A 14,487-nucleotide genomic window follows, 5' to 3' on the forward strand; every position below is an offset into this window, starting at 1 on the left:
ATGGTTACTGAGAAGCAGCACAATTCGTGTGGAGCCACCCAGAACTCTCTCTCTCCAATCTCTTTCTACCTTTTTATCTTTGGCTTTTTTCTATCCTGTTTTTCTCCCATTTTCACTGGCTCTCTTATTCACCCAATTATTTACTTTTACTCACCCCTCTCTCTTCCACCCCTCCGTTACCAGACAGTTAATGATACGTAACTATTTTCAGTATAAACCAGCCTCATCTATTACATTCTCAGCCAGTCTCAGTTCTAATGTGAGGAAGCTGCTGCTGTAGCCTGGCCTGACTCCCGCGCCGGTAGTGCTGTAGCCTGGCCTGACTCCCGCGCCGGTAGTGCTGTAGCCTGGCCTGACTCCCGCGCCGGTAGTGCTGTAGCCTGGCCTGACTCCCGCGCCGGTAGTGTTATGTCTTTAGTCCTGAACGCTTTCTTGGTGAAGTGCACCAAACTATCTCTTCCCAATCCTCAGTTCAGTTATGCGTTGGTGCATTTAGCCTTAACACCTCAGTATGGGACTTTGAATTGAGGAATCATTATCCATCTTAAGGTCGTTGTACAGAAAATGAAGAATATTTATGTTGACAAGCGGACGGCACTGTCCTAACAATGTAATTACAACCTAGCAGGTTATCCGTCCTCTGAGTCTACGTAGCTAATTCACTGGTTGCCCCTCTCCTCCCAGTGGCCCCGCTCCCATTGTATTCCCATTAGCTAATCTGGAGGACTTTTGTTGCTTTCATAATCCCATTGGAATGCTCCTCCATAGTGTCTCCCTCTCCTGTTTATCACTGGCCCATTACAAGACCTGAATCTAACATTTTATTTGCCAAATACAACTCTTGTAGATTTAAATGTGAAATGCTTGTTTTACTACAACCCCTCACAACAATGCAGAGTTGAAACATTGAATGGTAACACATGAGGAATAAAATACAAGAATGGAGCTAGATACAGGGAGGCCCAGTACCAGATTAATGTGCAGAGTTAGGAGGTATTTGAGGTAGATGTACTATATATGCAGTGCTGTTATTGTGGAGTGGAAACGTCTAGCAGCAACAACAGCTCACGAAGTGGTAGGCCACACAAGCTCACAGAATGGGGCCGCCGAGTGCTGTAGCTCCTAGTGTGTAAATATCGTCTATCCTTGGTTGCAAACCTCACTACAGAGTTCCAAACTGCCTCTGGAAGCAACGTTGGCACAACACTTTTTGAGAGTTTAATGAAATGGGTTTTCATGGCCCAAATGCATAGTGCCAACTGTAAAGTTTGGTGGATGAGGAATAATGGTCTGGGGCTGTTTCATGGTTCGTGCTAGGCCCCTTAGTTCAAGTGAAGGGAAATCTTAACGCTGCAACATACATTCTAGACGATTCTGTGCTTCCAACTTTGTGGCAACAGTTTGAGGAAGGTCCTTTCCTGTTTCAGCATGACAATGTCCCCGTGCAGAACGCAAGGTCCATACAGAAATGGTTTGTCAAAGATCGTTGTGGAGGAACTTGACTTTCCTGCACAGAGCCCTGACCTTATATGGTCGTTAAGCAAACCCCCTCTGAAGGATGTGTTTTAGACGGACTAGTTTAATTTCATCCCATAAATAACGAGAGGTTGCTTTCTTCCTCACCTCAGATTTCCCTTGCCTTCTCACTCCTCTTTCTCATCCGGTCTCTCGACTGCCACGTATTAGTCTCCCCTCTCCTTTTTTCCTTTTGCTTTCCTCGCCTGATATTGGTCTCTTTCCTCTCTGTCGTAGCTGGTCAAACGGATGCTTAAAACATGGATTCATGGGAGCCTCTTCAGTCTACTGGGCTTGGACTGACTCCCCAGCGCCTGCCTGCCTGCCATCCATCTCTGCCATCTTGTCACTTTGGGATGCGTCTGTCACAGGCACATGCTCTCACAGGCATGCACACACACACACACACACACACACACACAAACTTCCACTACCACTCTTGTGAGAGTGGGATGATTTGAAATGTTCTAAAGTTTTAGTCTGATCCCAAATGGCTAGCTACCCCCTCCTTCCTCTCTTCTGAATTACTTAACTTGTTATGGCTGCAATCCCAATACCGGGATCGATGTGACAACTACCAGTGAAAATAGAGGGCGCCAAATTCAAACTACAAATCTCATAATTATAATTCCTAAAACATACATGTGTCATATAATTTTAAAGGTAATCTTGTTGTTAATCCCAATGTGTCCGATTTCAAATAGGCTTTTCAGCGAAAGCACTACAAACGATAATGTTAGGTCTCCACCAAACCACAATAAGCACAGCCATTTTCCAGCGAAATATAGCATTCACAAAAAGCAGAAATAAAGAAAATAAATCACTAACCTTGAATTTTCTTCATCAGATGACACTCATAGGACTTCATGTTGCACAATACATGCATGTTTTGTTTGATAAAGTTCATATTTATATTTAAAAAATCTGAGTTTACATTGGTTTATTAGATTCACTAGTTCCAAAAACATCAAGTGATTTTGCATAGCCACATCGTTTCAACAGAAATACTCATCATAAATGTAGATGATAATACAAGTTATACACGTGGAATTATAGATATACCTCTCCTTAATGCAACGGCTGTGTCAGATTTCTAAAAAAGTTCACGGAAAAAGCAACACATGCAATAATCTGAGACGGCGCTCAGAACAGAAGCCAAATTAGCCGCCATGTTGGATTCAACAGAAACCAGAAAATACGTGATAAATGTTTCCTTACCTTTGATGAACTTCATCAGAATGCAGTCCTAGGAATCCCAGGTCCACAATAAATGCTTGATTTGTTCGAAAATGCCACGAAATGTCCAAAATTTCCGTCAGTAGAAACATGTCAAACGATGTACTGAATCAATGTTTAGAATGTTGTTTACATATATCTTGAATAACGTTCCAACCTGGTGAATTCGAATGACTTCACATGACCAGTGGAACGCAGGTGCTTCCCCTGTGAACGCGCATAGTGAATGCATGGTCAACTCATGGCAGTGGTGACTATTTCCTGTGTCATTTGACCCCCCCCTTCACATTAGACATCAGACAAAGTTCTATTGACTGTTGACATCTAGTGGAAGGCGTTGGAAGTGAAAACTCATCCATATCTCGCTGTTATTTCAATGAGAGCTTGGTTGATGACCTGCCACCCCCAGAAAAAAATCCAAACGGGAAGTGGAATTTCTCAGGTTTTTGCCTGCAATATGAGTTCTGTTATACTCAGACATAATTCAAACAGTTTTTAGACATGCCAGAGTATTTTCTATCCAATATTACTAATAATATGCATATATTAGCAACAGACTGAGGAGCAGGCCGTTTACAATGGGCACCTTTTCATCCAAGCTACTCAATACTGCCCCTGCAGCCATAAAAAGTTAAGCTGTCCTCAGTGGACAAGTCACTGTTGTGGAACGTTCCAGAATGGTGCGTTTTTTAACTACTCAAACGTCTCTCTGGTTCCAACTAGTTTTCCATCCCAGCATGACTGTTTACTAGTTTTCCAGTGTTTCTGGTTAGTTTGATAACAATATTAAATGTTTGATTTGTCACATGCGCCAAATACAACGGGTCTAGAATGAAATGCTTGCACACTCTTATTTCCTTTACAATGAAATGCTTGTTTGCGAACCCTTCCCAACAATGCAGAGTTGTAAGAGTGTGCAAAGCTGTTAAGGCATAGGGTGGCTACTTTGAAGAATCTCTAAAATTAAATATATTTTGATTAACACTTTTTTGGTTACTACATGATTCCATATGTGTTGTCTTCACTATTATTCTACAATGTAGAAAATAATGCAGATAGTCCGGGTAACTATTTAGCGTTCTTAAGGCTTGGGGATTGAAGCTGTCTCGGAGCCTTTTGGTCTGTGATCCGGTGACATTTTCCAGACGTTAGCAGAGTGATCAGTTTATGACTTTAGTCTTTGGCAATTTCAGGCCTTCCTTTTACACCGCCTGATCTAGAAGTCCTGGATGGCAGGGAGCTCGGCCCCAGTGATGTACTGGGCAGTCCGCACAACCTTCTGTAGCGCTTTGCGGTCGATTAGCAGTTCAAATGTATTGTTTCTCAGTCTTCAATCTACAAAATGTTTTTTTTTCTTTTTTGCGAGTGTTGTCTTGGCAACGGCTAGAGATGGATAAAAGGCTTTGTTTTTTTTAGACATGATAAATTACAGTGTGCCGTGCAGGCCTTTTCTTTTGACAGTATCTACAGAGGAATCGGTTTTCTAAAAGGTTGGGATGTGCATATCACCTTCAGTATACTTCACAATAAATAGATATCTCCCAGACGCAGAGAACAAATTTGCTTTATTTAAAGATTTTCCTTTTTTACGTTTTTATATTTAAAATATGGATCTGTTTTCCTCTGTTGCTTCACTATAGATCAGTGGAAAGAAGTCGTTGTGGGTGATTTTTCAATAGTACATTTCTTCAATGCCGCACTTTTTTAAAAACATGACTACTACTGGCGTAGTACTACTGACTACTACTCAAGATGTCAGATTCAGAACCCCATCTAGGAACTTCGGATTTTGTCATCTGTTTTTGGACAGTACCTGGGAAAAGGGAGACCGATAGTGGAAGCATAGGCAGAAGGTGGGGGTTTGAGTCAAGACCACTAATGCTTGACCAGATTCCGACACTCAGATCCCCATCTCTGGTCGTTAAGCAAACCCCCCCCCCCCTCTCCAACTTGGCTCTGAAGGATGTGTTTTAGACGGACTAGTTTAATTTCATCCCATTTGCTTTTAAATTGTGTGTCGGCTATCGTACACTAGACTAAAGGTCTTGTCTTTGGCGACTTGTAAAGCTCCCCGTTTGATGCAGAAGGTTATCTGAAACTGTCTCAAGCCGTGTGGATGTTGAGTCTTTTCTCTCTTGGAAGCAGCGCTTTCAAAAGGAAATACACCAATTCTCCGTGCTACAGCCTGTTAACTCAAGGCCGTCGATTGGGCTGATCTTGGATGCTCTACATGCTTTTCCTTCTTATTAGAGCTGTGAGGCTGTGAAGCCCCACTTCATAACCACTGCACCCCCAAACAACACACAATCCCACTCTCACACACATCAAAGCGAAATGCCCAGTTGCCCAATTACATAGTAAGGACATTATTCACACACACGATTCTGTGCCAAAATAAACCAGTGTAATTTCAAGCCATCTCCCTGATTCCCCCTCTGTGCTACTAAGACTCATTTTGGTCTGACAGCATGAGCACCACCTACTGCTGGAGCCCCGCCTTTACCCTCTTCACAACCAATCATTATATCCCTTGGAGTTCAGCCAAGCGCTAATGCCAAATCCTGCAGAGCCCTCGCCAGGAAATATTGACAATGCATTTTTATTCAAGGTTTGTTTAGTGGCTATACATTTGGAACACTGTCATTATCCCCGTTCAGACTGCTACCATATGTAAACTCACACCCGGACATTACTTCAATAAGTAAGCAAGTTTGATTAAATGTGTTTATTTGCAGTTATTTATTTTTGCGGGGAACACTTTTTTTTTTTTGTGTACAAGTTCTTCCCCAGAAAGTCATAGGTTGTGTGTGTTAATGTATGTAGATTCACGCTCATTGCATCTGCTTTTCAAAACCAATACACCTAGGAATAAGGACAATACCTTGTATGCAAATCTAAATATCAGAGATATTATTTTCAGCGAGTGATTTATGAATAAAGGAGCTCGCCCCACATACTGTCTCTGCACTCTGTGGCCTTCTACGGCTGCAAACAATCCGACCATAAAGGTCTTTGTTGCTTCCAATTGGGAGAAGCGACGCTTTGCGTTTTATTTATTTTTCTGATCCATTGTTAGGCCAGACACATTCAGATATGCTTTGTTGTTTTCGTACATATTTATTCGCTTCTAATGTTTCTTTTGAATAGTCGTCTGTATAGTTGTTGTGAAGTAGGCTAAACTCTTGTAATTTAGAGCAGTGTGTTTTAAAAAGATTCTGGGGACTCAAAGGGGTGCATTTCTGCACTACACACCTGATTCCACTAGTAAAAGGTTTGACGATGAGTTGAGTAGAATCGGGTGTGTTGTGTTAGGGCAAAAAAAACACACATGCACCCTGGATTACCAGAATTAAGAACCACTGGATCAGGCTGTAGCTTTACTGTGATTACAGTTGGATTTCAGTAGCTCCACATGCTGGCATTTCTCACCCTTTTATATTATCAGCGATCGGAGTAGTAACTGTACAATTACGGATGTGATACGAAGAGAATATGATGAGCATAACAGTCCAGTCCATACCAGGTGAGTGGATATTATCACCACCGTTTGTCTACTAGAAGGGGTAAACCACTATGCTAGAGGCTAGCCTGTCTTTCACTCCCTGTAGAGCTGGTGCTGCTAACAGTAACACCACCAGCCAGCCCTATAGTCAGTCGCTCTTTATCTACTGTGGTGAATAGAATTCACTCTGCGTGGTCTCCCCTCAGCGGATCACAGAATAAATACCAGCTCTTTCACAGTTTCCCGCAGATGAAACTGTCCGATAATACAGGGCAGGTGAGACTGGGAAGCCATGCTGGGTAAAGCTGAGCCGGATTGAGCCAGCGGCTCCTAAAGCTCTGATGATGCGGGGAAGATATCAGGCGGGCTCAGCACAGAGCCATGGGGGACAACCAATCCTATCTCTGCAGTTTAGGGGGGTTTCACGGGGTGTTGGCAGATAAGGCGGGCACCCGCTGTATGTGACCTTTTGCCAGAGTGAAATTGTGTATTTGTGTAGGAAGCTGCAGACCTCCCAAGCATGATGGTACGGTAGATATACTAATCGAGCCAGGCCCTGTTATAGTGCTTAGTGTCTCTCTCATACACACACACACACAGACAGACACACACCTCCATTAAGTTGGAAGGGGGTGCTTTTAAAGATGACAGCTGGAGTTGGTAGATTTCCTGTTTCGTCTTTAGTTCTCGGTATTGGACTCAGCCTGCTGTTGAGGGTTTATCGACCGCCCCCATACAGTATGTGTGTGTGTGTGTGTGTGTGTGTGTGTGTGTGTGTGTGAACACACTCAGAATTGCACCCCTCATCACTCCGCAGGGTTTACTGAGGCCTCCCTTAGTCACCACTCACCATCATCCCGAGCCTGTCCGATAGATAATTGACTCTCTCTCTCCCTTTATTTTCCCCTCCCTCTTTCCCCTCGCTGTCTCTAACCTACAGGTATAAAGGACGTGATTTATTTGTCAGACAAGTACCACGACATCCCTGAAATGACTGCCTCCAGACGGCTGCTTAACTTGGCAGGGATCCAATACAAGTGAGTCTTCTGAGCCGCCGTGTGTGTTGCCCCTGGATGGAGGGACGAGGATGTTATGATGACTTAATTGACATCTGCCAGCCAGAGAGGGCTGACAGTTTTGTGTGAAGAGGTTTCCAAACAAACAGGGTTGGGGTTTAGATGGCGCTCCCCTCAGAGTTACATGTGTCTTTGAACCTGTATTTCAGGGGGTTTGCGGGGTGGGGTTAGTGCCTGCATATGGTTGTTTCTGGGGTGTAAACCTGCCCACTAACTACCTGTCCTGGGACTACTCGGGGGGTCAGCAGTGGAGAGTGATTAAGGGGTGGAGAGATGGCTGTTAGGGGAGGGGATGAGAAGGGGAGGAGAGTGAATGGTGTGATGGAAGGAGCAGGTAGATATTTTGGTAATGTCGTGATATTTTGGTAATGTTGTCTCTGTCTACATATTCTATACTGAACAAAAATATAAACACAACATGTAGTATTGGTTTCATGAGCTGAAAAATACCCCAGAAATGTTCCATACTAACAAAAGCTTATTTCTCTCATTCTGTGCACAAATTTGTTTACATCCCTGTTAGTGAGCATTAATCCTTTGCCAAAATAACCCATCCACCTGACAGGAGTTGCATATCAAGAAGCTTATTAACCAGCATGATCATTACACAGGTGCACCTTGTGCTGGGGACAATAAAAGGTCACTCTAGTCACACAACACAATTCCATAGATGTCTCAAGTTGAGGGAGCAGGCAATTGACATGCTGACTGCAGGAAGGTCCTCCAGAGCTGTTGCCAGAATTTCTCTACCATGAACCGCCTCTGTTTTAGAGAATTTGTCAGTAAGTCCAACAGGCCTTTTATGGGGAAGTGGTTTGCTGATGACAATGTTGTGAACAGAGTGCCCCGTGGTGGTGGGGTTATGGTGTGGGCAGGCATAAACTAGATACAACTAACACAATTGCATTTTATTGATGGCAATTTGAATGCACAGTGATATCGTGATGAGATCCTGAGGTTTATTGTCGTGCCATTCACCAACCGCCATCACCTCCATGCATGAGAATGCACAGCCCCATATTGCTCAAATCTGTACACAATTCCTGGAAGTGAAAATGTCTTCCACTTCTTCCATGGCCTGTGTACTCTGACACTGAGCATGTTTGGGATGCTCTGGATTGATGTGAAGCAGCGTGTTCCAGTTCCTCCAATATCCAGCAATGCTCTGGATTGATGTGTACGACAGCGTGTTCCAGTTCCCGCCAATATCCAGCAACTTCGCACAGCCATTGAAGAAGATTGGGACAACATTCCACAGGCCACAGTCAACCTCCTGATCAAGTCTGAGAAGGAAATGTGTTGCGCTGCACGAGGCAAATGGTCACACCAGATACCGACTGGTTTTCTGAGCCATGCCCCTACCTTTTATGTAAGGCATCTGTGGCCAACATATACATATCTGTATTCCCAGTCATGTGAAGTCCATAGATGGGGCCTAATAAATGTTTTTCAATTGACTGATTTCCTTATATGAAATGTAACTCAGTCAAATCTTAAATTGTTCCATGTTGCATTTATATTTTTGTTCAGTGTATACATTTGAGAAATTCATATACAAACATTGGAAGCATTTAATGAGACAAATGTACAACTCTCGTTTGGCATCAGTCATGGCTGCAGCATTTCTTAATGACCAAGCCCAAAAACTAGGCCAAATCATGACGTTCAGCCCCCCTTTTAAGAATTATATCTTCATATTTTGACAATGCGATGTGGCACATTGCCAAAGATCCTTCTACAGGCTTTCTTATTACCAAATTAAAGCCTATAGCCGACAAATCAAACTTTATCACATGCGCCGAATACAACACCTTACAGTGAAATGCTTACTTACAGGCAATAGTGCGGAGAAATCCTTTACATTCAATGTTTAGACAATCAAATAGTTGAATTGAAACCTAAATAATTCCCAGAATCAAATGGGCTATAGGCTGCAAAAATAGCCTTCATTTATTGAGTAGGCTACTGGCTGTGAACGGTCGACTTGAACGAAAGTCTGAATTAATGTAGTAATCAACTGAATTATCGGAAACGCATACCTGTTGCACTTTTGCAGGCTGTGCATCCATCTACTGGGTTGTCCTCCTTGTCCACAATGACTCCAAACTGCCGATTTCAGTCGAGCAGCACCAGGTGTATTTCACCATCGTAACCTTTGTTTTTATTTCTCCTGTTATGTTACCCATTTTCACGTGAGCTAGGAGTTAGGGAAAATAAACTTTGCAGCGTAATGTCACGTGGCAGGAGGAAACGCAAGCTCTGCACGTCGACAAATTAGGAATGTTTTTTTTGCGGAACCGTAGGTATCCGACCCGTTGCAGGACTTTAACACACTATAGACCTCGAACAACACATACATACTCTCTAGATACACATATACACACTGGGGAAAATAAATTCACCCACAAACATCTATCTGCAGGTACATGAATAAACATAACTTTTTCATTGATTCCCATTGAAATGCCCTTTGCTACTTACACACACACACACACACACTAGGCATGGAAATCTCCCACTGAGCCACATTAAATACACAGGGTTGCAGCTCAGGTATTTAAATAGTCTTAATACTTCATCCTCGACAGATCAACTAAGACTGTTGGAGACAGGAAACCAGAGGAGACAAGAGATAGGTTTTGTTCCAAATGGCACGCTATTCCTTATGTAGTGCACTACTTTATGGCACTACCCATAGGGCTCTGGTCAAAAGTAGTGCACTCTACAAGGAATAGGGTGCCATTTGAGATGCACTTACACTGATTCAATTTTTTTTATTTTTTATTAATATAGCAATATTTGAAGATTTCATATGGGCAACCGGTCTATGGAGGTGTAGAGGTTAACTCCACTAGCTGGTTTGAGGATGTCCTCTACATGCGCACACACACATTCAGGTTGTCCTCAGCTCAGGGTTTCCCATACTCATGCTTTGATTATTTTAATCAGCTGTATAGTGCTAGGGCAAAAAACCATGTGCACCCAGGGGGTCCCCAGGACCGAGTTTGGGAAACTAGGCCAAATCCCTGAGCTAGCTGATCATGTTCTTCCTCCTACACGTTTGCAATGACTATTTTATTCCTCTCCTTTCCGACCTCCCTTTTTCTTTCCGTCTCTATCCATCTTCTCTGTCCGTTGGCGTTTGGACCGAAAGCGTGTATTAAATTGGACTGTTAACTGGATCTCATACTCAATAGAAGTTTCAAGGGACATTTTTGACCTTGAGGAAAATCAATGAACGAATGTCTGAATCAGTGTTGACGCAGTATAACCAGTTGAAATTGCCCTTAGTATTTGCAGATAGGAATTATTGCCTTTGTTGAAGGCTGAAACGTTTCTTTTAAACTCCACTTAAATAAAACACATTTGTGTTGAGCAAGTGTTACGCCTTATCCTTTTCAATTATGATTACTTTTTTTTATTAGAACCTCGACTCACGTTGGTTGAGCGCCGTCCCATTGCCATAGATAGGAATTAGAGAAATAAAATGTACTGTAATTTGTCAAATGTTGTGGACTGAACTGTAGCCTTCGAGAATTTGTCTGCGAATGGATCATTCGCCTTTATCATCTCCTACTGGCTAACGCGTAATCCTTGGAGAATAAAGTGGATGAGCTCCGTTCGAGACTATCCTACCAATGGGACATTAACTGTAATATCTTATGTTTCACCGAGTCATGGATAATATACAGTTGGCTGGGTTTTCTGTGCATCGGCAAGACAATAGCAACCTCCGGTAAGACGAGGGATGGTGGTTTTTCAAATTTGTCAACAGCTGATGCGTGATCTCTAAGTTTCAAGGTTTTGTTCTGGACTTCCTGACTGGCTGCCCCCAGGTGGTAAGAGTAGGCAACAACACATCTGCCACGCTGATCCTCAACACGGGGGCCCCTCGGGTGCATGCTTAGTGCCCTCTTGTACTCCCTGTTCACCCACGACTGTGTGGCCATGCACGACTCCAACACTATCATTGTTTGCCAACAACAGCGGTGCTCGGCCTGATCACCGACAACAATGAGGCAGCCTACAGGGAGGAGGTCAGGGCTGATTGTGAACTACAGGAAAAGTGGGGCCGGGCACACCCCCATTCTCATTGACGAGGCTGTAGTGGAGCAGGTTGAGTGCTTCAAGTTCGTTGGCGTCCATATCACCAACAAATGATCATGGTCCAAACACGTCAGGAAGAGGGGAAGACCATGCCTAATTCCCTCTTAGGAGACTGAAAAGATTTGGCATGGGTCCTCAGTTATACAGCTGCACCATGCATCACTGCATCCAACCGCAAGGTGCTACAGAAGTTATTGCATACAGCCCAGTACATCACCGGGGCGAAGCTTCCTGTCATCCAGGACCTCTATACCAGGCGGTGTCAGAGGAAGGCCTTAAATTGTCAAATGCTCCTGCCACCCTAGTCAGACTGTCCTCTCTGCTACCACACGGCAAGTGGTACAGCTTCTACCTCCAAGCAATTAGACTAATGAACAGGTAATTAAATGTCTACCCGGACTATTTGCATTGACCCCCCCATTTTTTTATGCTGCTGCTACTTCCTGTTTATTATCTATGCATAGTCACTTTACCCCTACCTACATGTACAGTATCAGTCAGTTTGGATGCACCTACTCATTCAAGGGTTTTTCTCTATTTGTATTATTTTCTATATTGTAGAATAGTGAAGACAAACTATAAAATAACCAAAACAAATTAAAATATATTTGATATTCTTCAAAGTAGACAACCTTTGCCTTGATGACAGCTGAGTGTGCAAAGCTGTCGTCAAGCCAAAGGGGGGCTACTTTGAAGAAACTCAAATATATTTTAAGTCGTTTAACAATTTGTTTTGGTTACATGATTTTATAGTTTGTCTTCACTATTCTACAATATAGAAAATAGTACAAATAAAGAAAAACCCTTGTTTGGTGTGGCCAAACCTTTGACTGGTACTGTACATATTACCTCGTCTAACCTGTACCCCTGCACATTGGCACGGTACTGGTACCGCCTGTATATAGCCTCGTTTTATTTTTTTAGGAGGTAATTATTTCTTTAAAAAAAAAAAATCTGAGTTGTTGGTTAAGGGCTTGTAAGTAAGCATTTCATGGTAAGGTCTGCACCTGTTGTATTTTGACGCGTGAGAACATCTTTGGCCTTGGGATTTAAAAGCAGGTTTGCAAGCAGCATTCATTCCGTGTGTGTGTGTGTGTGCGACTGAACAGGCTACGGGTGTGTCTGTGCAGGACGATGGGTCTGTCTTCAGAAAGAAAGGTGTCCTGGAATGCTATTATTGATGGCATTTTAAAAGGCAGCAAGGTTTTTAGTGTGTCGTGCAGTGGTGGACGCTACAGTGCCTCTTCTCTTCTGCTTGGGCACGTACGCTATGACAAGGTGTTAAGAAACTGCTTTATAGAAAGGTTAGTGGCTTGCCATTTCACTGCAGTAATGGTAGCTGTTATGATACAAAACTTTGTTTTGGTACCCTTGGCACTGGTCAAAAGTAATGCACCACATAGGGAACAGGGTGCCATTTGGGATGTAGCCTGTGATACTCTATTGCGCTTGACCCACAGAGGCATAAGAGTGATTAGGACAGGAGGAGTCTGCTCTCTGCTGGTGTTGGGGACCTTGGCAGGGGGTTGAGGCGAGGGGCGATAGGGGGGGAAGAATACGCCCCTGGTCCTGGTCATTACCTCCTAGAGTGGGCGGCCGCTCCACCCTACACCCCCACTCCCTCTCCCCAGGGGGCTTGTGGGTAATTGGACCCCCCAGAGCTCCTTCCTGGGCGCAGGAGGATATTAAGTTGAAGGGTGGGGAGAAATCATCTGAAAGCTGAGTTTCTTCTTAACTGTCTCCCCTTCATCTTTGTCCCTGCTGCCTCTCCCCCTATTGTCTCTCACTCAAAACCAGTCCCTGTGCTGAAAAAGTTCCATGAAAAGTTCATAGCTTCACAAAAAGTTACTTGCTTTTTCTCCTTTTCTCACCACGCTGTTTGTCTGTTCCCAGGCAGTTGAAGCCCAAGCGAAGCAAGTTTGTCATCGATTTTAATTCTATTAACTCTGGGATGTTCAACGGAACAGGCTGAATACACTCACCTTGAGAAAGAGGAGAGGGAAAGAGTGGGTGCTTTGATGTCTACTCCTCCCCTCAACCTACCACACCTAGAGGAACTCAAGTATGTCTACTGTAAATGTTAAAAATCATATAGAAACATTAATTGGAAAGGTTTTTCTTTTGTTTTTTTTTACAGTGCAAAAAGTGATTTGAGTTGTACATTTTTACAATTTCACATTGGGTCTCATGGAGTTACTTTTACTGTGGTCTCGTTAACATTTTTTTTTTTTTTTAAATCACAATCAGGATACTCTTCCACTGAGTTTTACGGTTTTAGACCAACTACTGATTTTGTAGTTCTAAGTGTTAGACTAAATGTATTGGTACCATATTAGGTCAAATGTTGGGCTACTGAAACACTAAACCATGTCATATTGTGTGCTGCAATGTCAACCAAATAAAACTGAGGAATGTTTTAAAATCATTCAAGTGTACAGTCTGTTTATGCAAAAATATAGAAACTGCTGTAGCTTTGTCTCGTAACTTTGAATAGAAGAGCAATCAGCTGGTAGAAGTACTCTCAACTTCGAGGAATTGGAGATTTTGTCAAAGTACAGACATATTTTGGGTGATATCCAAGCATAGATCTGCTGGACATGAAGTGGTGCATGTGTGTAATACTGTGAATATGCAATATGCAGGTGAATTCAATACCCCACACTAAACTATGCTGTTCAATTTCACTGGACCCCACGTTCTCCCGAGTGGCACAGCGGTCTAAGGTACTGCATCCCAGTGCAAGATGCGTCCCTGGTTCGAATCCTGGATGCATCACTTCCGGCCGTGATTGGGAGTCCCATAGGGTGGTGAACAATTAGCCCAGCGTCATCCGGGTTTGGCCGTCAACGTAAATAAGAATTTGTTCTTAACTGACTTGCCGAGTTAAACAAATCGAGCTGGTGGTTGGAGCCAGACATAAAATGGGAGAGAAATGGAATAGAAGGATAACTCCATATTAGATGCCTTTTAGGTGTGCTGCTCAAAACAGCCTCCATGTAGACATGTATACAGAATTTGAAATCGTTCCCACTCACACCTGACAAAAAGGCA

At 43.2% G+C, this 14,487-nt stretch overlaps 1 protein-coding gene across 1 annotated transcript in view; it reads left to right on the forward strand.

The window, feature by feature from the left end:
* Positions 1 to 13,861, forward strand: part of dctd (dCMP deaminase) — a 45,080-nt gene extending 31,219 nt beyond the window's left edge. Inside the window, exons 5-6 of the mRNA XM_052464675.1 lie at positions 7,194 to 7,290; positions 13,330 to 13,861. Of these exons, the coding sequence (XP_052320635.1) occupies positions 7,194 to 7,290; positions 13,330 to 13,408 (176 nt within the window). The 3' untranslated portion in view covers positions 13,409 to 13,861. The remainder of the gene's footprint in view (positions 1 to 7,193; positions 7,291 to 13,329) is intronic.
* Positions 13,862 to 14,487: the final 626 nt, after the last annotated feature.

This window comes from Oncorhynchus keta, chromosome 16, assembly GCF_023373465.1.
Source record: "Oncorhynchus keta strain PuntledgeMale-10-30-2019 chromosome 16, Oket_V2, whole genome shotgun sequence".
In the NCBI taxonomy this organism is placed as follows: domain Eukaryota; kingdom Metazoa; phylum Chordata; class Actinopteri; order Salmoniformes; family Salmonidae; genus Oncorhynchus; species Oncorhynchus keta.